Source organism: Miscanthus floridulus, chromosome 14 (assembly GCF_019320115.1).
Source record: "Miscanthus floridulus cultivar M001 chromosome 14, ASM1932011v1, whole genome shotgun sequence".
Taxonomy (NCBI): Eukaryota; Viridiplantae; Streptophyta; class Magnoliopsida; order Poales; family Poaceae; genus Miscanthus; species Miscanthus floridulus.
The window spans coordinates 65,292,654-65,315,980 of record NC_089593.1 but is presented as its reverse complement, the minus strand read 5'-3'; the positions used below and the strand labels follow the sequence as shown (position 1 = coordinate 65,315,980).

Sequence of the window (23,327 nt, the reverse complement as noted above, 5' to 3'; positions counted from 1 at the left end):
ACCGTCCCCTTGGACTTCTAGAATCCCTTATCTTCATGGTTATCTTCGTCTTTTTTTTTGGTTATCTTCTTTTTTTATCTCCATTGTTTTCCTTTCTTGTGTATCGATAAATAAAGATGCGACAATCTTCGGTAGTGTGGTTTTCGTTCGGGTGCCATATGCAGTGCATATTTTCAATATCGTCAAACTTCCTAGGTTTGGAAAACTTCTTTGCCTTGTCTGCTACGACCACAGTGTTGTTAGGCCCGCGTTTTCTGTCCTGATGCCCGCTATTTCGATGATTTTCTCTGTCAGAGTTGTCCCGGTTGTTTCGATCTAGAAATCTTTCTCGTGTCTTCTCTTCTGCAGTGATCATCTTCTCCACTGTGCGCCTAAATTCTTCATTGTTTCGCGAGTTCTCTTTGCAGAAGTCCTGAAATTTCCATTTGGCCAGAATTCCGTGGGAGAAAGCTTCAATTACTTCTCGTTCGGTGATGTCGTGTACTTGAGCTTGAAGCTCACCAAATCGTCGATAGTAGTCCCTGAGACTTTCACCCCCTTCTGGCCTTGTCTGCTATGGCCATAGTGTTGTAAGGCCCGCATTTTCTGTCCTGATGCCCGCTATTTCGATGATTTTGTCTATCAGAGTTGTCCCGGTTGTTTCGATATGGAAATCTTTCTCGTGTCTTCTCTTCTGCAGTGATCATCTTCTCCACCGTGCGCCTGAATTCTTCATTGTTTCACGGGTTCTCTTTGCAGAAGTCCTGAAATTGCCATTTGGCCAAAATTCCGTGGGAGAAAGCTTCAATTACTTCTGATTCGGTGATGTCGTGTACTTGAGCTCAAAGCTCACCAAATCGTCGATAGTAGTCCCTGAGACTTTCATCCCCTTCTGCTTGAGTCCTTTTAATTCTACGTGAGTGATGGGGTGTGTGATGATGCCTGCAAAATTTTCACAAAATGCTCTCTGCAACTCTTCCCAGCCCCTGATCGATCTGGGGTTTAGCTTGTCAAACCATTGGAGCGGCATAGCTTCTAGTGCCATGGGGAAGAAGAGTGCTTTGATGTCATCATCTCCACCAGCTAGTTCAATTGATTGAGAGTAGATCCTAAACCACTGTTTGGGTTCCGTCTTGCCATCGTACTTGGAGTGGTTGGAAGGTTTGAATTTGTGAGGTAGTCGTACTGAAAGAAGTCGATTTGCAAAGCAAGGGAACCTGTCGGGTACTTTAGCTGCTCTGTATTCAGATTCAGCCCCTCCTTCCTGCTAGTTGTTGATTCTGCTAGAGTAGTTTCGTGGGGCTATATGAACGGGTGGCCTGCTTCTGCTTTCTCTTGGTCGTTCAATTCGATTACTTTGGTTTTGGTCTCCCCTACTTCCTTTGTTGCTACTTCCATTTGGACCCAATCTGTCAAAAGCAGATCTTCGTTGACTTTGGTTATCTTGCCTTTGAGAAGCTGATCTGGCGGGTTGTTTTGAGTAAGTCCTTCCACCCTGTACCCTCAGGGCTGTTGACCGGAGGATTTCACGAAGGCGTTCCTATTCTTCGTTGGGATGAGAGATAGCCTCGAGTTCAGCTAGTTCTCGAATCTTATCATACGGAGATTTGTTCGTTCTTCCAGCTGCACGCCTTTCTTTGGCTTCTTGCTCTGACTTTCTTCTATTGTACCCGGCTAGATCAGATTCGTATCTGGCCTAGGCTACTTTGCGCTGCCTGGCACGGTGTCGGCGTCCCTGCTTCAACTTGTTTCTCATCTCTCTGGCTTGTTTCTGGCTTTCGGTTTCACTATCATGTCCCTAGGCAAAGGGTGATATATTGGATTCGGATTCATCTGATGACCTGATGTCGGGTGCTTCTGGAGGGACCAACGGTGATCGGGGATGGCGAACCATGAATACTTCTCGAGTATGAAGTGTTCTGTTATTGATGTCAGTTTCCATATTATCAGAGTCGTTGAGAACTTTAGTAGAGACTTCAGCGTCGTAGATTTAATCTCCTTCTTGGTAGGGTAGAACCGTTGTCGTGCCAACTAACCGGATATTGTCATCCTCAAGAATAGAACCTGGCCAGTGGACGATGTAGTCTTGAGATGTTATAGTCAGTACGAGGCCTTCCTGAGCTCCTGTCAGTGGCACTCTTCCCACCGGACTGGTGGATCCTTGGAGCAGTGCCTAATAAGACGTTGCCATGTTATGGAGCCCAAATGGAAAATGACCCGGCTTCTTGAAGGAATTCTAAAAGTATCCCGAGTTGAATTCTTGATGGACTGAGGCCATGTCGTGGAGTCCTAGTGGGAAAGAACTCGGTCCATCACAGAAAGAACCCGGATAAGATTCCATCCTGGAAGCGGAGCCTAAGTTTGAGTCGAAATCGGTTGGCCGCGAAATCTGAGTCGGAACAGACACCGCGAGCCGCGCAAATCTTCCGGTGAGTTGATTTGTCGTAGTCGTTGAAATAGCGAGGTCTTCATGACGAGCTGAATCTTCGAGGAGACAGCCTTCGAGCTTGCTGTCGTTGTCTGCCTCACAGATCCATGATCCGAAGTCCGTTGAGCTCTTGGATGTAAATCCACCGAAAGCCCCTACTTGGCGCGCCAGTTGTCGATGTTTTACCACCGATAGCCTGCCACGGGGGTACCCGGGATAGTTGTTCGGGCTTCAACGGACGCGAAACTCGACGGTGAACGTAAGAGATAGTCGATTTATACTGGTTCGGGCCCTCGTGATTGAGTAATAGTCTTTACGTCCAGTCGGCATTAGCCTTTGCGTTGGATTGATTGTTATGATCGTGACTGAGATTCTTACAGGAGGTGCCCATAGCCTCTCTTTATATAGGTAGAGATGGCTATGATGCAGTTACAATCCTAGTCGAATACAAAGAAGGTGTCCTGATTTAATTACAGAAGGTACTTTCTATTAGGAGTCCGGCTAGTTTGGCTTGTTCTACTCGGAATCGGCGTCGTCTGTCATCACGCCTCTCCTGTCTGGCGGTGGGCCAGGCAAGGCCCCGCTGCCAGTAATTGTTTCGATGAGGAACCCTGTGGGTCCCGTATCGACAGGGTCCCTCTCCCCTTGCTTTTTTCTTGCTGCTCTAGTTTGTTATAGGTCGCTTGCCACGATCTTGGTGGTTCTAATCTGCGCTACGAGAGTTCTCTCATAGTTGTGTCGTGTAATTTTCTACCTCTTAAAGAAATATGCGCTCGAGAAAAATTATCAGGAGCCTCCGTCGCTTTACAAGGGCAGAGCAACCCAACACATATGCATGCCACCAGAAATGTCAATGTACTATTGGGCTCGTTTTAGGAGACTCACAGACCCAAGCATGCATGGATCTCTGAGAAATTGATACTTCTAGTAGTACTACTTTCTTGCAGATTTCTCGTGGAATTCAAGTGCATGCTCGTACCCAGAGAAGCATTCCTCATAGAATATCAATCAACATGGGTCATGGAACAAACACGACGCCCAGAAACACACCTCCATTACATTTGTCGGCAAATGAATTTCAACCATTTTGAAGCGTCGCCTCGAGAGATTTTTTTCACCGGGTACAGTGCGCCCTGGAACTCGGCGATGAGGTCATCCTTGTCCATGTCCATCCCTCTGCCTCCTCTAGTCCGTGGACACCACGTCCTCCTCGGCTGCCTCCATGCTCGCTCACCATGGTCGTCGCCTTTGTCTCCGCCGATTGGTAACACCTGATTTACAAAGAAGAGATATATAGCTCCATGATGAGCAAGAGTTGTAATGTATTGCTCTAGTGAGCTACGTTTTTGTGGCAATGGAACTCAAAGCACCCACCCATGACCCATATCCCGGTAATTAGACTCTGATTCGCACACTAGTAATCTGCGTGTGTAAGGCTACTCATTTTCGCCCTTTGTATTTCATAGGCTTATTCCTATCAAACACCGTGAATGCACAGAAAATATGTACATGTGGAGAAAGCAAAAACTATGGATGGTTATACGAACGCCGACCCCGTTTGTTTTGCTGCCTTTCTCTTTTCTATGTAACCTATTAAATTAATCCTGATCTGGAGACATCAAGTGGTTGAGACTATTGTAGTTAAATATTCACCATGACTAATAAGAGGTACAAGTACTAGATGAACTTGGTGATATCTATCTGCATTATAATGACGATCACCTCTTTTTTTCTCACACCAACAGTCTGCACTAAAAATGCGATAAATGGCATTATCTTAAGGTAGCTTGATCCTTTATCACTGCATCTCATTGATAGTGGATTATATAACTGCATCTACATCATTGTAATGGCACAGAGAAGACACTGAACAGGGCATGCAGTGCATACTTGACTTACAGTGAAACAAAATGTTTAGCAACTGTTGGAATCGACCAACCGATGCAGCAGTCTTGTTTGCGCCTCTCTGCTCCTTGTCCAGGCCAGTGGCAGTGACTATAAATAGTTTGTTTCTATCTATTATCAATCCATGTCAGGCCTATAAGCATAGATATAAGCCCGATAACTGTATCGATGCTTATTACTTGCCTTCATTATTTAGATGAAATATTACTCCATAGCCTCCTAAATTGAGCGATATGGAGCTTATCATACACCACACACCTAGTTTCTTCAACTCATTTCGATACCATCTACAAGCAATAGTATAACACTTTTTAATGACAACACTAAGTGCAGAAAACTTGGAACAAGTTGAGAACAACTCAGCAAACTAGACCACGTATACTGAGAGGTCATCAGATCCATCGACCCACAACATAGCATTAGTGTCCAAAAATACCGCAGGTAGGCCAACAAGTGTGAACTTGACATATAAGAACATCCAACTAATAACAATGCAAAATTTTATCTGAAGAAGTTGATTCACCTCTATACCACCATGACGAAGTTGATTCACCTCCATATACTATACCACTGTGCTTCGGTTCGCCTCCTCCGTACCTCTGCTCGTCCACCGCCTAGTAGGGCCTCCATGGGTTCATCAGTTCAGGTTCATCCACCAGGTCTTGCTATACATATCTCGTAATCTACCTCTGTTTCAGAAGCAATATTTATTTTTAATCTTCCAATTCCAAGATCACCAAAATGAAGCAATACATAGTTACTTGTACAAAAGCAGAGATTCACTAGGCTTTTGGGAGGTTTCTTACCTCTTATTCCCCGACAGGTTGTTCCTGTACGAATCTTGTGCCAGCCAACACTACTTCTGGGATGTGAGAAATCTTGTGGGCATCCTCTCCCTCGCATCTCTCAACCAGTCTTGGACAGTCCTCAATTTTCAGTCTCTTCAAGGCGGTAAGGTTCTGTATGCTTTGTGGCAAAGATGTCAGGTTGGGCGAGGACCAGATGCGTAATTCTTCAAGGGTAATGAGCTGCCCCAGCCATTCTGGCAGTATCTCTAGGCCTTCTAACCGCAAATGTAGTCTTCTGAGAGAGGGGAAGCATGGAGTGGCCTCTGGGAAGGAGGCTAATGAGCTGCCGTGGAAGCAAGTGATAGTCAATTCCTCGAGGGTGGCAAGGTGCTGAAGCCGACCCCACTTGTCAGCAGTAAAACTCTTGCTTCTGATTATGGCTTCAAAAGGAAGAGTTGAAGATGAAAGCCTCCCAAACCCATGCACTGGTGGTAGCACCTCATCGCTGTTGGTCAAGTCCCAATACATACTTTTGGGGGGATATGGCAGGAACTTCAACTTTGGGCAGTCCCATACATCCAACATGTGCAAATTAGGGATTAAGAACTCGTCGCCTTCTTCACCTGACCGTGTTGTCCAGCACTCCTCCAAGTTCTCCAATCCAAATAATTGAATAACTCTCAACCTTTTGCAAGCTCCTTTCTCTCCATAGAATTCCTTTCCGATCTTCGTGATGTTGGGAATTCTGATAATAAGCAACAGCCTGAGATTCGGCAGCATCCCAAGTGGAGGAAGAGCATCACATGCTAAATTTATGAGTTTGATGGTGGTGAGATACGGAAGATAGGAGGAGATCTCAAGCATCCATTTAGGGAAGTTTGTGCCCATGTAACCTCTTAGTGCGAATCCTTCCAGAGTCCGAGGAGGAATAAGGTTCTCCAACACCTCTGCATCTCTCTTGTTCTCTGTCATATCTTCATGGCCCCAGGAAAGGCGTAGCTTCCGGAGGTCTGGATTATCTCTCAGTTTAGCTCTCTCTGCATCTTCCGGATGCTTGACTTTCTCAAGGTGATTAATCTCTAGGTGTTGACAAGCCAATTTCCCAATGCTCACTATACTGCTATGCGGCCCATAACCCACCTCGTGCACATCATGTACACTATGTTCCACTGTCCTGTCATGCAACGGCAGGCGCCTCAAAATGGAAGGAGCGACAAACCAATCTATATGCCACCCGTTAACTGTGTGGACTTCAAACATGGTGAGACTAGTCATGTTGCCAATACCCTCTGGCAACCCACGGAGATTCCACAAATACAGTACTTGAAGCTTCAAGCTACAAAACGAGGATGGCAGATTTTCAAGCCTTATACAATATGACAAATCAAGGTGCTTCAACTTTGACAGACCACCAAATGACTCGGGCAATGATTGCAGCTTAGAACAGCTTGTTAGATTCAGAGAATGAAGCTCAGAAAGGTTACCAAAGCATTCAGGGAGATCTTTTAGCTCATGACAGTCCGAAAGATCTAGGTCTTTCAGATGCTTGAGTCGGCAAAAGGACTCTGGTAACATATATACCTTGTAGCAGTCAGAGAGGTTTAAGAACATGAGATTTTCAAGATTGCCAAAATTGTTTGGTAGGCTTTGTAGTTGGTGGCAACTTGATAGGTTTAGATGCTCGAAAGACTTGATGTTAATACTGTCAGGCAGTTTAACTAGTTTCGAACAGCTGGACAAGTTTAGGAACAAGAGTTTAGGAAGGCTACCGAAGTTATCAGGGAGCTTTTGGAGCGCATTACAGCCTGACATGTCTAGATGACGTAAAGAAATAAGATTGCCAATTGACTCAGGTAACTCATAAAGTTTAGAGCATGCTGATAGGTTGAGGAACCAGAGTGCAGAGAGCTCCCCAAATGACACGGGTAACTTATTGAGGCTGCTATTGCCAGATAGGTCCAAATAACAAAGGTTAAGAAGGCTACCAATATTATCAGGCAAGGTTTCAAGTGCGCAGTTAGACAGAATTAGTGTCTGCATATTCTGAAGTTTATGCAAGGATTTTGGAAGTGATGTAATTGGCAAGCCCGAGGCATCGAGGTACCTTAGCAGCATCAGTTGATGAATGGAAGATGGCAACGATATGTTGCTGGGGACAGATTTCCCTTGGATGGAACATTCACTTATGTCCAAGACACGCAAATACTGGCATTTAGAGAATGAGTTATCTTGAAGCTGCAATCTGTCGCACTCTGTAAAGTGGAGAGATCTAATTTTACTTGGAATTTTTTTCCAATCAATAGACTGCTTCTGATAATTGATAAACTGCATATGTCGGCAATAATTCTTCTCAAGGCTGCTCCGAGTCAATTCTTTGGGATCATTTAGAGCAATTAACTGTTGGCCAAGTATTATCGTTGCAAGATCATACACCAAATCATGCATCGTCACCTTGATGGGACCTTCAGCGTCCTCTGGAGCATTCTGCAGACAAATCAGTTGTTACTACTGTTAGTAGCGAAATTAAATCTATCATTATGAAATATTATCTTGATGGTAACGAACGAGCTGATTCTTACTCCTAGCCGTTAAACCTTGAATGAATTTCACAAAATAACAATACTAGCATCGATCTTCTCAGATCTTTTTGCTATCTAGGTGTGTCCGCGTTCTGCTTAGGATGGGTGACTCTAGCCTTAGCTTTTTCTTAGCTCTCCTGCGTCGTTCAAGAAAAAAAAAACAATTTTGCACTTATCCTGATTGACCCCAAGATGCTTAAATCGGATTTCTATTTCCACTTTTAGGGAATTGTAAGGAAAATGGACCCTTGGCCCATTTACTTTAGATTTTGGTGTTTGATGATTAACACAACCAAATTAGATTAATTAAGTTGCAAGTGATTGTTTTGTAGTTCAATAGGATGCAAGACGTGACTTGGACGAAGGCGACGTGGTGATCCGATGATCAACACCATAAGCAAGACCCTAGAAGCACAAGAGAAGACCCAAGATATCAAGCAAAATCCAAGCACGAAGATAGGAACCAAGCCGTACGCAAGATCACGAAGAAACGAGCTCACAGAGGTGACCGGACGCTGGACCGGACGCTCCGATCAAGAGACTCAGCAACAGGCGTCAGCAGCAACGACCGGACGCTGGACCGGACGCTGGTGGCAAATCGACCGGACGCAGGACAGCAGAGTCCGGTCGAGTACAGAGAGGTTCCAGAGCGGCGAAACCGCGACCGGACGCGTCCGGTGGTATGTGACCGGACGCTGGCAGTGTCCGATTAGTTGATCGCAGCTCTAACGGTTGGGACGACCGGTCGCGTCCGGTCAGGACGTGATCAGCGTCCGATCAGTAGCAGAAAAGCGGGATTTCGTCCCCAACGGCTACTTTCTCAGTGGGGTTTATAAATACAACCCCCAACCGGCCATTTGAGTATAGTGGAGCTGAGGAAACATACCAAGAGTGTTGATACACCACTTTAGTGATCTCCATATGCATAGTGCTTAGTGTTTTATTAGGTGATTAGCGTAGGTGCTTTGCGAAGTGCTTAGGTTGATTAGGCCACCGCTTATGCGCTTGCTCTAGGTTTAGGCCTAGTGTTTAGTGAGGTTTGCATACCTCTTACCACTCGGTGCTTGCGCGCATTATTGTTGTACATCGGAGGGGCTTGTAGTCTTACGAGATCACACCAACCGCGTTTGTGGTGTGGCCACCACCGTGTACCGAAGTGAACAAGGCCCGTAGCATTTTGGCCAGAAGCTTGATAGTGAAGACGGCGGAGAGCATCCGGGAGAGGCTTGTAGGAAGGCACGTCAGAGACCCACTTGCGCGTGGGGAAGTCCCGAGGCTATCCACGGAGTTACCCGACCAGGAGCTTGGCCCTTGTGAGGGATTCCTTGCGAGGGGCTCCAACGAGGACTAGGGAGAAGCTTATGCGCTTCTCGATACCTCAGTAAAAATATCGGAGTCATCGATAGGAGTTTGCATATCTCTACCTTGCTCTTTAGCTTTCACATTTACATTGATTGAATTACTCCTTTTGCGGTAGAGATAGCAACACACTAGTAAAATCGTAGTTGCACATTAAGATAGTTTATCTTTTGCATATGTTTTGCTAAGGTTAGAAGAAGAGGCCATAGTTTAGAGTTAGAATTTTAAGTTGCCTAATTCACCCCCCCTTAGGCGTCATGGTCCCCTTCAATTGGTATCAGAGCCGGTTGGCTCAATTTGGACCTTTAGCTTAACCGCCGTAGAGTCGACGCTATTTAGAGTATTTTGGATGGATACCTCTAGGCCTACACACTTTGACGGCACTAACTTTCCTTATTATAAAGCTAGAATGGGTTGTTACCTTGAGGCGGTTGATTTGGGTGGTTGGAGAGTCACTCGTGACGGGATGAAACCCATTAAGAATCCCGATAAGCCCACGAAGAGTGAAAAAAGGAGATTCATTTCAATGCTAGAGCTAAAAATTGTTTGTTTGAATCATTTAGCATGGATGTGTTTAACCAAGTGTTCACTTTATATACGGCACACGAAATTTGGTTAAAACTACATGAGCTCCATGACGGCACATCTAATGTCCGTGAGCAAAAACATTGTCTAGCTAACAAAATTATGATTCCTTTACAATGAATGATGATGAGCTTGTTCGTGATATGTATTCTCGTTTGAATCTAATTATCAATGAGCTCCATTCAATAGGATTAACAAAGCTAGATGATGCGGACATCGTGAGGAAGATCATCTCTGTGCTACCACAAAAGAAATATGCAAGCATCATCACCATCCTTCACAACATGGAGAACTTGAGCACCATGACCCCGGGCATAGTCATTGGCAAGTTAGTGGCATTTGAAATGTCACACAAGATGGGGTCAAGAAGAAGCCTCTTCATCAAGCAAAGGCAAAGCTCTCGCATGTAGCAAGAAAAAGAAGATGAAGGGCAAGCAAGTTGAGACAAGCTCAAGCTCCTCAAGTGAAGAAGAAGAAGATGAGGATGATAATGATGATGAAGATTCAAGTGATGAAGATCAATCTTCCTCCTCCACCTCCGACCTTAATGAAGAATCAATCAAACTTATCAACAAGGTGGAAAAGATGATCCAAAGGCTAAATGTCAAGGGTGTGCCCATCCAAATTCAAGATCTCATTTTCACCAATCAAAGAAATGAGCAAAGAAAGAGAGGATGCTATAGATGCGGCGAGTTGGGCACTTTGTGGAAGTTTGTCCAAACAAGCCCACACCCAAGACAAAGGAGAAGGCATGCAAGAACCAAGCCCTCACATCAATAAGATCATGGGATGATTCTTCAAGTGAAGAAGAACACCATCACAAGAGGTGAGGGCGCAAGCACTCATCATCAAGCTCTTCTCGTATGTGCCTTATGGCACGAGGTAACGAAAGTTCATCCTCTAGTGAGAGTGATAGTGATGATGAAATGCTTTCTTATGATGAAATTGTGCAACAAAATCTTAATTATGCTAAAGTTTGCACTAGTCAACAAAAGAAGCTCGAAAAATTAAAAGGGAAGCTAGATAGTTCACAAGAAGCATATAAAACTTTACTTAAACAATATGAGACATTTGCTAATCTCAATATTGAACTATCTACTAAAATTGAGCAACTTAAGGCTAGTGCAACAACAAATACTTGCACAATCAATGATGAGCAACTTGTAAAGAAAAATAAAAAATTTAAAGAAAAGTTAGCTAGCTCACAAGATGCTTATAAAAGTTTGCTTGCTAAAATGGAAACCATGTGCAAACATTGTGATGAGCTAACAAATAAAGTTGATAATCTTGAAGCCATTAATACAACCTCCACCAAGGCATCTAAAAAGAAAAGTTGTATCTTTAACATGTCTAAAAAGGATGCCTCTACTTCTTGTAATGATTTATGTTTAGACTCATCTTTGTGCAACCAAGTTTGTGTTGAGAAAGTTGTTGTAGATACATGCACACAAGAGGTTGCAAAGGAAAATGAGCAACTCAAGCAAGAAGTAGCTCGCCTCACCAAGGACTTGACTCAAGTGAAAGACAAGGTGAAGCAAGCCCAACTTCATCAAGATAACACCGTCAAGAGAGTGAAGAAGCTTGATGAAGGACAAACCGTGGTTTGCTACGTATACCACAAGGAAGGTCACAAGTCCTATGAGTGCAAGGTGAAGAATGGGGGAGGAGCAAAGAAGAAAGAGAAGAAGCAAACAAGCAAGCTCTCTAATACCTACACCAACAAGGTGGACAAGAAGGCCTCCACACCATACTTGTTAAAGAAGAAGAAAAATGACAAGGTGGTGGCCATCAAGGTGAACAAGCAAGCCATCAATGTGGTCAAACGCTTTTGGGTGCCAAAGGAAATCATCTCCAACATGAAGAGCACCAAGAAGGTTTGGATCCCGAAAGGGAAGTAAGAAGTCCGTTGGACAACGGGGAATTTGGAGACTTGGAAAAGTTTGGGTGCATTTCATGGGGTGCATCATGTTAAACAAAGTCATTGCCAAGTGGGTTAGTGAATACTATGGACCCAAATTCCCCTTCCCATGTTAGGTAACTAGATTTAATTTCTTGCAATTTCAATTAGCATCTAGTTCCTTTTATGCCTAGGTTTGCATTTGCATTGCTAAATTCTTGTCATGCATACCCTAGATAATCAAACGGTAGGGTTGCTCGGTATCACTCTTATCCTTGGAGCAAACCTACATGGTTTAAATTGTTTAGGAGCACGGCACATAGCTCTTGTTTCAATTGGATTATTCTATATATGCCAAAGTTTCAAATTGTAGATAAACTTCTCCAAATACCAACTTCAAGAGATGTTCACTTTGTATGTGACATTATCTTTCAATCGGTATTTTGACCTTAAAAGTCAAATGTGCATGTCTCCTACAAGTATTCTACACTTGTATGCACACTTTTAGGGGGAGCTTATCATACAAGTTGGATGCTTTGAGACTAATACCTTTTTCAAGTCTATTATATGTGTAGTAGTCTCATTGCAAGGAAAATGGAGTCCCCAGAGATAAGCATCATGCTTTCATTAATTCTCAATTGGTATCAATTGGTATTAGCTTTCATTTGGTATCAATTGGTATTAGCTTTCATTTGGTATCAAATAAATTTCTATGCTTTCTCCATGCATTATATAGATTAACCTCCCTTGCACATTAATTTGCCCGTTATGCATATGCTTTGCCTTACATCATATGTATGCATATACTTAGAGCTCAGTCTGTATAAATGTGAGAGTCAAGTGTTGTGATCAATTCCAATCTACATACAAAGGATCACAAAATTTGACCCTCCCTTGTGCTACTAATGTCTTCCTTTTCGGTGTTTGATTCCAAAGGGGGAGAAATTATAGGACCAAAAGCAAGCTCAACCCATAATAATACTAAATCCACAATTTTAACTTTTGAAAAGTTGCCATGATACAAGTTTTGCATTCATTTGGTATCAAGCATACAAGTGGCTTTTGGTTATGGAAAAGTGGATTATGGAATTTGGGGGAGCATAAGTCCATAATACCACATTGGGACATTTTGCAAGGGCAAGATAAGTTTTTATGTAGTATCTTTTAGTTTTATAAGTAGTATCTTTTAGCATCATATAGTCTTGCCCCTTGCATTGCATCCTAGCAAGTAGGTAGTTTTCAAATTTCAAAATTTTTATTATTTGCCTGCTTTGGTCGTGTTGCCATCAATCGCCAAAAATGAGGAGATTGTAAGGAAAATGGACCCTTGGCCCATTTACTTTGGATTTTGGTGTTTGATGATCAACACAACCAAATTAGACTAATGAAGTTGCAAGTGATTGTTTTATAGTTCAATAGGATGCAAGACGTGACTTGGACGAAGGCGACGTGGTGATCCGATGATCAACACCATAAGCAAAACCCTAGGAGCACAAGAGAAGACCCAAGATATCAAGCAAAGTCCAAGCACAAAGATAGAAACCAAGCTGTACGCAAGATCACGAAGAAACAAGCTCACTGAGGTGACCGGACGCTGGAAGAAAGCGATCGAACGCTCCAATCAAGTGACTCAGCAACAAGCGTCAGCAGCAGCGACCGGACGCTGGACCGAACGCTAGCGGCAAATCGACCGGACGCAGGACAACAGAGTCCGGTCGAGTACACAGAGGTTCCAGAGCGGTGAAACCGCGACCGGACGCGTCCGGTGGCATGTGACCGGACGCTGGCAGCGTCCGATCAGTTGATCGCGGCTCTAACGGTCGGGATGACCGGACGCGTCCGGTCAGGACGTGATCAGCGTCCGATCGGTAGCAGAAAAGTGGGATTTCGTCCCCAACGGCTACTTTCTCAGTGGGGCTTATAAATACAACCTCCAACTGGCCATTTGAGTATAGTGAAGTTGAGGAAACATACCAAGGGTGTTGATACACCACTTTAGTGATCTCCACATGCATAGTGCTTAGTGTTTTATTAGGTGATTAGCGTAGGTGCTTTGCAAAGTGCTTAGGTTAATTAGACCATCGCTTATGCGCTTGCTCTAGGTTTAGGCCTAGTGTTTTGTGAGGTTTGCATACCTCTTACCACTCGGTGCTTACGCGCACCATTGTTGTACATCGGAGGGGCTTGTAGTCTTGCGAGATCACACCAACCATGTTTGTAGTGTGGCCGCCACCGTGTACCGGAGGGAACAAGGCCCGCGGCGTTTCGGCCGGAAGCTTGATAGTAAAGACGGCGGGGAGCATCCGGGAGAGGCTTGTCGGAAGGCACGTCGGAGACCCACTTGCGCGTGGAGAAGGTCCGAGGCTATCCACGGAGTTACCCGACCAGGAGCTTGGCCCTTGCGAGGGATTCCTTGCGAGGGGCTCCAACGAGGACTAGGGGGAAGCTTGTGCGCTTCTCGATACCTCGGTAAAAATACCGGAGTCGTCGACGGGAGTTTACATATCTCTACCTTGCTCTTTAGCTTTCGCATTTACATTGATTGTATTACTCCTTTTACGGTAGAGATAGCAACACACTAGCAAAACCGTAGTTACACATTAAGATAGTTTATCTTTTGCATAGGTTTTGCTAAGGTTAGAAGAAGAGGCCATAGTTTAGAGTTAGTATTTTAAGTTGCCTAATTCACCCTCTCTTAAGCGTCACGATCCCTTCAGGAATCTCAAGAAAAAACCGGATGCCAACAAGTTTCCTCCCAATATTTTCACTCCACCTGTCCCGTGCATCCACCACTCCTGCTCTCCAACGCGTCAGTGCCATCCCTCTCTTCTCCAGCACTGATTCTCGCAAAATTTTCATCCACTGTTGCTCTTGTCGTCCCGTAAGGCAGCAGCACTGCTGCATTTTTTCTCCGCCCTCCACTCATTTGGCTTTTTTGCTTTGCCTTCAGACAAACTTGCATAAACCAATAAGCTCCCCTAGGCGTTCAATTTCGAGCGCTCAGAGCTAAGATGCTTGCCAAGCCAAGGGTGTGTCGGCAGGGCATAAACCAAACAACTCCTATATACATCGCATACCAAATAGACACCCACAATAGCATGTGCGGGCTTTTGTCTAAGTGCCTATTTTTTCTCTCTATATGATCCACTCGGTTTGGGTATATAAAACATTTTCATGTTTCCTTAATGCTTTGTTTATTATGATTGTTTTATTTTTCTCATTTATATCTTGTAGTATTTTTACATATATTATGGTATAATTCTTCTAAAGTTCTTAGACACGTCCCAGCTTGTTTGGATCTTTTTGCTACCATCGAATTCTTCTCCAACAAATTTTTGTTGTTTCGATTAGATATTATGTTCTATATTTTAAAGTTAAAAAACATCCAATCTAGACCTTATTCTGTTTGGCTCCTTGAGCCTAGTGCTGGTTTTAGCCAAGTTGCACTAAGGTTCATTTAATTATTCTTTACTACAAACTTGCACACCCCTCCTACGTATTTGAGAAAAAGTCATTCCTTTCCATCTCAGATATTGTGCGCTAGGGTCCTCATTGCCGTTGAGGTTCTTGGGTTTTTATGTTTCCAAAACGAGCTTGAGGTTCTTGAGTTATCACTAGAGTATATTGGTTTTAATTCTTTCATCATGTTATCAATTAAACATTTCAATCAGAATATTAATGTGACTATTTCCTTCTACCTTCTGATAGTGATCTTTCTTTCTGACTAACAAACAATCATCTATTCAGAAAATAAAAAAAAAAGATTCATAGCCTGAATGTTTAGAATTCTGTGATTCATTTGTCGCCATTCGATGAAGCAAACGAAAATTTAGCCATTGCTGGTCGATTTTTAACAACAAAAATCAGTTATTATGACTCTAGTAAGTTATATTAAGTAAATATCCCAACTTAACATTCCCAAAAAAAAATTGGGCAATTGGCACATTAGCTGCTTATATATAGTTCATGATGCTTTCTTTTCTTTTACTCAAATACTATGGAGAAGTGGCAAAATAGTTCGTGTGTTCATTGTGTTTCCATGGACGTGGATTCCAGATGATAAGAACTCTAAAGAATAAGATCACAAGCAAGAAACAGAAATCCCACAAACAAGAATGACGAGCAAGTACACACCTTAAACTTACCCTTTTTATAAATGTACCTATCAGACTGGAAACAATTCTATTTTCCAAAAGGAAAAGGTTTTCTTTAAAAAGCAGCTATGATATCTTACTATTATTAGTATTTAGAGATTTTTTTGGAACCTTCAAGTTTATCCTTACAAGATGTGCTAGAAAAGGGATAAAATCTAGAATCCACAAAAATAGAAACATGTACCTATCAATTTGCTAGACTCTATTGTCTAATCATCATTAATAATATCCATTACATCTATTGTGTTTTCTATTAGCTACCTTTGCAATCAAAAAGTAGTCTAAAGTATATCCACCTTTGTCATTATAAAAAATAACTTAAAATAAACCCTAAATCTTCAAATAAATTACATGCCGAAGTCCTTATGAAAAATATCTAAAGTACCCCTAAATTTGAATCTAAGATATACACCTTTGTCATTATGAAAGTTTAAAAACTAATGCATCTACAATAAAATCCCAAAGTGAGTGTGTGTGTGTGTGTTTCTCTAAAGCACCCACTTCTGCCATTATTAGCATGAAAAAACTAACTTAAGGCACGCATGCATGATATATGTCACCATCCAAAGGCTATGTGTATATCGATTTCATATAAAACATGTAGCTCAAGCTAAGGTTTTACTTGAACATATGTCAAACACAAATGGATCTATGATGGTGGAAAACTATGAATGTGGATTGAGAAAACTAGAGAAATTGGTAACTCTAAAGTATCTATACCAATATCGTGTTAGATTATAAACAAATGATAAACTTTGATTATTTGTGGGTCGTAAATTTATCCATGAACTTTTAAATCTCATATCTCAAAGTTACTTACTCGTGTAGGACCATGGGTTTACAGGCGTATCCCCAATTTTCAAGTACGTGCTAACAAACTTAAATAATATAAAGTGAAAATGTATTCCGAAGAATGAATTGAATCAAGTTATTTGAACAGTGATAGCTATGGGTAAGACCACCATACCACTTAATTCATTGTTAAATAAGTACTAACATAGATCTGTTGACAATCTTGGAGTTTAACATCGATAGCATTATATCATGCTGAATGAATCAACGTATGGAAAAGAGATTATTCTACTGACCTGAGAAGTCTTGGAAATTTGAAGAAAAGACATCCCCAACAAATAGTCGACACAGTGTTTGCCATCGACGATTGATTGAATATATCCAAGGGCTCTCCATTGCTGGATGAGGCGGTCACTAGCAATAGTAAAGCCCTTGGCGAAAACTGCACAATATGTGAAGCACAACTTGAACTTTAATGGCATGTAGTAATAGCTCAACATGAGGCGCTCCAAAGGCTCTTGCAACAAAATGTTTTCTTCCATACCCAAAATAATCTTCTTGTCCCTTATATCTTCCCATGCCTCTGTAGACTTATGTTGGGATAACAAAAATCCAAGAGATCGTGCTAGTAGTGGTAGACCTGCACACTTCTTGGTGATTTGTCTACCAATTGCTTCTAATCCACATAGATCCTCATCTTTCCTGAATGTTGTTTGCCTCATCACATTCCAACAGTCATCATCTGATAAAATGCTTAAATTGATTTGGTCACTCTTGCGCACAGGGCGGATTATTCCTTGACTGGCTAGAGCACCAATATCCAATTTATCCACTACATGTTGCATTTGTGTAGTTAATATGATCTTGCTTCCCTTCCTACCATATTGTAGCATATGCTTTAGTTTTTCCAAATTATCCACAGCTTCCTCCCACATATCATCCAGAACAATCAAATACTTTTTGGTAGGGAGCATACTTTTCAATATTTCAGTAATAGACTGCAAATCGCCATCTTTTAGGGTGATGTACCGTTCGCTTGGCTCAATACTAGTACTTCTACTCACTGTTGATATGATTATTTCCCCAATTCTTTGTAGATCAAACTTCTTAGACACATAGACCCATACCCGTAGATCAAAGGTTTTGGTTCTATTGTCAAAAAAAATTGATTGGGCTAGTGTTGTCTTCCCCATGCCACCAAGTCCAACAATAGGAATGATTGAGACAACCTCATCAGCTTCACTTTTCAGTAACTTGATTATCTTTTCCTTTTCAGTATCCCTTCCTACCATTCTAATAATGTCGATGCCCCCATTGGTGGGTGCAATGGTAGCTTGATTTCTGGCCACCTCATCAGCCCACATTGGTGTATCTTGGGGCACCAGATCAAGGGTCTCATGACCCTCTTTCTCTATGTTGGTTAAAGCTTCCTTTACCTTCTTCATCTTGTGAGCTATTGTAAACCGCAACAGGAATGGATTGTAGGATGAAAAGAATAGCTTAATCTGTAAGAGAAAAAGAAAAATCATAAATAAAATTTTGTTGTGCATGTGTTTTGTTATGTATTGTAGTACTTGAATATATTCCTGTGGTATATTAACGGTTGAACAAAACAAAACAAGTTGTAGAAGAAAACATATTACATGTTTGTTGAGAAATAAATTATAATATATTGGTTGGTCACTATAATGACAAGCACAACAAGTGCAATGGCACCCAACAAACACTCAGCCATTCAATTTCGCACCAAATTAACTCAACTGTCGATGATACCTAAGTTGTATAAAATTTAGAAACTCAACTTCGAACTTGAAAGTTAGTCGAAACAAAAAAAAATCTAATGTCCAGCCAAACAAGAATAAGTTCATGTGAATTTTTTGTGTACCAATAAAGTTAACCTTCTAATCATTTCACTTGCTGCACATTTTGTAATCTCTACTTTATTTCTAAACCAAGGATTCTGCTGTCTGTTTGTGGGTCTAGGACAATTTATGGCCCAAGTTGCCAGGTGAAGCCCACAAACACACCTCATGGATACCGCTTTGTGGGCCAAGTTCGTGGGCAGCCCGAGTCTAGTGAACAAAAATGTATCCTGCAAGTATGCCTGCTCTCCACCTCTTTGTTTTTTTACTTATATTGTAATACCAAGCTACTCCACTTCAGACTCTGTTCGCTTTCAGAATAAAATACAGGCAAGGAGGAGCCAGGCATATCGTGCTATGCATGGGTTAACACATACTCTTCGAAATTATGTGGCCTCAAATGAACTGGAGTAAGGAAATGTCACCCACTTTTTTGTTCTCTTCTTTCTTGCCTGAGTTTTTAAAACAAAATTTTCGGTTTTGTAAACTGATAAAGTGTTGTTGGCATTGCAGAGTGTTTCGGCTTATTGATATTCCATATTTCTGACACAGATGACACTAAAGGTGACGTTTATGTTCCTGAACTGAGTAGGTCAGTGTTCAAAGTTGTAGAAGCTGTTTCAAAAAAAAAAAGGTTGTATAACCTGGTATTAAATTTTCATTAAATAGTAGTGCTGAGTTTAGTTTTACTCTGGCAAATTTTGTTCACAAACACCGTTCAATCGTGGAATTGGACCGAATCGACACCATTATAGAACCATGATTCTTTGCTGTTGGACACCACACGCAATAAAATATTCATTTTTATGGTTTGGGAGAGAGACACGTGCATAGACCATATTGCCCTTGCAAGTCATCTTCTACCTCCCCCTTCTCTCTTATCTCCATCTTTGTCTCCAATTCTCCGTCGATCCATCAAGCAACCAGCAAAGGCCAAGCAACGCGTACTTACTCGGTACTCATCCATGGCGGAGCCGTGGCCTGCCGCATCACCACCGTCATCTGGTGCGGGGGCGACGGAGCTGGAGCTGCTGGTGTTTCGGTTAAACCCGACGGAGGAGCTGCTTGAGTTCTTCCTAAAGCAAGTGGCTCAAGTTCGACATCATCCCCACGGTGCACCTGTACCGCCAGGACCCTTGGGAGCGCCCGGGCCTGGCGCGCATCGACGAGCGGGAGTCGTACTTCTTCGTGCCCCCCGACACACCATTGACGGCAGTGGCCGGCGCATTTGGAGACGACACACCTCCCCACCTCCTACCCATTCAGCGGCGGCCTCGACATCACCAACGGCGGTAGCGAAGGCGGTCGCACCATCTGCGACGGCGATGGTCGCCTCCCACCGCGGATCCAACCGGCTGCAACCTCTATGACGCCCCTACCCTCACTGATGGTGGCGGTCCCTGTTCCCTTTCAGATTCGGCCACAGATGGAGCAACCCCGGCGGCAGCGCGTCACACCCACACGGATGATGCCCGACAGCTACGGCTCATCCCACCCCACACAGACGTCACTCTAGAGACTTCGTGCCCTGGCTTCGTGTCCCGTCTTCGTGACACCTTCGACCCGTTCCTGCTGCCATCTGTGGGGGTGTGTGCTGCCTGCTGGTCTCCTGCTGCCATCCGTGGGGAGTGCGGTGGCCGGTGGGGCATGCAGGGCTGGGGACAGGAGCGGCGACGCACAGTGTAGAGCCGAGGCAATGGAGGAGAGAGAGAAGAGTGGAATCTAGAGGTAGAAGACAACTTGTAGGGGGCAATGTGGTCTATTCACGCGTCTTTCTCTCTCCCGAACCATGAAAATGAATATTTTATTGCGTGCGGTGTCCAGCGGCAAAGAACCACGGTTTCGTAATGGTACTGGACAAATTATCGTTTTGGCGGTGTGTATCGGCCAATTCCACGATTGAAAGGTGTCTATGAGCAAAATTTGCCTTTTACTTTTGGGAGACATCATTTCATTGCTGATTTATTCATGTATAAGGTTACTACACTCGAAGAATGATTACTCACTGCGTGTTTCTGTGATTGTATCTCTTATTTTTGAAATAATTATGATGAAAGAATTGTATGTATAAGAAGGGTAGCCGAACGTGGTACCAACACAGGGCACACAAAGGGCTGACCCACCCACGCGACGCAGAAGAGCACAAAACTGCCATGAGTCATCGTTGCCGAGCATGCTTGTAGAGCAGCCAGCAGCTCCGACTTTCCATGGCAGACCCTAGACGATCCTAACGAAGACAGGGCAGACGGCCCAAAGTGAAAGGCCGCAACAGGTCATCGTTGCTGAGCTCAATACGAAGAGCAGCTCCGACTTCCAATCTTGAACCTCCGCCCCGCCCCCTACTTTTACCCGACCTCCGAAGCCGTCTAGTCGACAAAGAAGGGGGGTTCGCCTCATGTCATCGTTGCCGAGCCACATCCCGTGACGTAGCACCTCCGAATTCACGCTGCAAGTCGCCCCTCCACACGCATACCGGGCGCCGAGAAGCAAAGAGCTTCAACCGAAGGCGACGTCGTGGCCATGATGAACTTCAAAAGCGACGCCTTCAGGAAGGGAATGATATCGGGGACGCCACCGTCGCTTGTCCGAGATGGACCGGGCTTTCGCCCATGGAAGACAGTGTTGGGAAACACGGCGCCCTCAACAGGGGAAGCGGCGCCCACTGGTGTCACTGTCGCCGAGGCTTTCGCCCAAGATATCCCCCAGCATTGCGTCAGGCCAAGACCCCGGGTCATAGCATGCTGTCTGCGCCGTCGTCGTTCCCTGCCATCCCGCAGGAACCCTTTCAGAGGGGCATTGACACGTCGGCTGCATGAGCAGCCGCAAAGCTGCATCAGCCGCCACTCCCTCTGGCCGGGCACACAGAACCGGGCCTTACCTTGCCCCGTGCGACACACCGCCGCACACCGGAGCCATTGCCCGCCGTCGTTGCTGGTCCTGGCACCCGCAGCCAACGATGCCAGCCACTGCCAGCCATTGTCGGTCGCGCGAGCCCCGCCACCGTGGGCGCCGCCCCCAGCCCAATGGGCTCTAGATCCGGCCGCGAGGACGGAGAGCTAGGCACCCCAGGCCTGCGTAGCCACCCCCACCATGGCTGACACCACCGACGCCGCCCCCCGAACAGGGGGTGCCGGATCCGGCTGCCCGGGCACCAGATCTGGCCGCCTAGGCCCTGGAGTAGCCCAGGCCGGCCCTGCCATGCAAAGAGGAGAGTGTACGGTGGAGGGGGAAGAAAAGAAGGCCGCTGCCATCACCACCCTGCCCCTTCCCGGGCCTCTAGCCGACGCTGACGTGGTCCAGGCCAGGCGGCCTCGCCAAGCCCCACGCGGCTTGGACGAGGCGACGCACCGTCGGCCCGCGACCCCCCACGTCGCCACGCCACCAGATGAGAGGAAGGGTCCCCGCCGCTGCCATCCCAGCGGGCTGCGCGGCCCTGCTGGTGGCCTGCTCCTGCAGCGGCGCAGTGGGAGAAGGGAGGGGCGCGGCGGCTTAGCGTTTGGCCACCTGAGTCGCCCGTGTGGGGGCGACGCGGGGGCGCGGCGGAAAAATACAGTGGCCTACACTGTGATTGTATTTGTATTACTTTATCTGCCTATTGCCGTTGTCACGCAATATTTTGTAACGCTTACATGTACAGTACCTCTTCTTTCTTTTTGTTCCAGGTTCCAGCTTCAGATGGGTCTATCTACATGTTCTAAAGCAAACAAAATATGCACCCTACGTTATTGTAATGCTATATAGAATTAGTTTTCAATTATACTTGGCGATAAAAATTTATAGTTGTGTCAGACTGCTTGGTCATGACTCCATTCTAATTTCATGAAGAATTTTCATGCTCAGGGCACTCCTTAGGCTGGATATAACTGCCTGAATATCTTCTTTCCTTCTCCTATTTCTACTAAATATAATATGTTGGAAAGGAGTCATTTGCAATTGCAGCTATAGACTCCCACCTCTGCGGCTCTGCCCATAGTCCTTTGACTCTGATGACGTGAGTGCAGTCCTAAATAAAAGTTGGTGCCGCTGTTGAAATGGAGGCAACTATGAACTTAGTACGACTGATTTCCAGAATCAATTGCCTCAACGATTCATGTTTACCAAAATAATATCACCGTCCTGCTTGAGTTGCCTATGCACGGGCATTTTATTTTTGCCAGATTAAAACAAGGCCTAATTTAAATGTTGTTATGGCTAAATTGATACACTCAATTTTTATTTTAACAATGAGACCACACTATCAATTTTAAATTCACAGATGATGTAATGCGTTCGCAATTTTATTTTAAAATTAAGGATTAGCAAGGTTCCGCTTCTGTTCCCCAGCAACATTCTAAAGCTTATTAATTTGGGAGTGATCAGATGGGCAAATATCAGTTAAAAGCATATAAGTGGAACCGAGAGTTTTAAAAATGGGACAACCCTCACTTTGGAAATAGAAAAAAAATGAAAATTAACTAAGAATATTGAAGTTTAGCATCTGTACCTTGGGTTGGTGCTGCTTAATGAGTTCAATAGCGTCGAACTCATCCAGCAAGTCCTCAATGTCGTAGGCTGCAGCCTTGAAATCCTTCATCCAAACCTGCATGATCTCTCGTCTCTCTCCTTCATCCGGGCCCTCCCTCCGGTCAGCATGGCGCATCAAAGCTTGCAGCTTCACCATGGTCCTCTTCAAGCCATCCACGTCGTCCTTGAATCTCCACAACAGGGTAGCCTCATCCCAGACATGCTCGGCAAGCTTGCCGGCGATCAGCTCGCCAACGGCGCTTGCCATCTCGTCGCCGGCGCCGACCAGAACAACTCACAAGGGATGCTGACTGCTGCAGTGTTTGTGGGAGCTTCTTGGGTGGAAGACTGGTGCTCCCGATGTTAATCCAACGCCCTGCATATAAGGTTGTCTTTGGGACATACTGAGCAGCTTTGCATCGATACCTTGAGTGTACTCTGCACACGAACCTTTATTCTTCAGTACAATGACACCACGCAAAGCTACATGTATGAA

At 44.3% G+C, this 23,327-nt stretch overlaps 1 protein-coding gene across 1 annotated transcript; it reads right to left on the bottom strand.

Annotated features, from left to right (window-relative positions):
• Window positions 1-4,747: 4,747 nt before the first annotated feature.
• LOC136502672 (putative disease resistance protein RGA4) lies at window positions 4,748-23,099 on the bottom strand. Its single transcript, XM_066497913.1, has 4 exons — window positions 22,812-23,099; window positions 16,763-17,971; window positions 5,119-6,957; window positions 4,748-5,001 (listed from the first exon to the last, which is right to left on the bottom strand). The coding sequence occupies exons 1-3, from the start codon at window positions 23,097-23,099 to the stop codon at window positions 5,122-5,124; spliced, it is 3,333 nt and encodes a 1,110-aa protein (XP_066354010.1). The 3' UTR covers window positions 4,748-5,001; window positions 5,119-5,121.
• Between the last annotated feature and the right edge of the window lie 228 nt (window positions 23,100-23,327).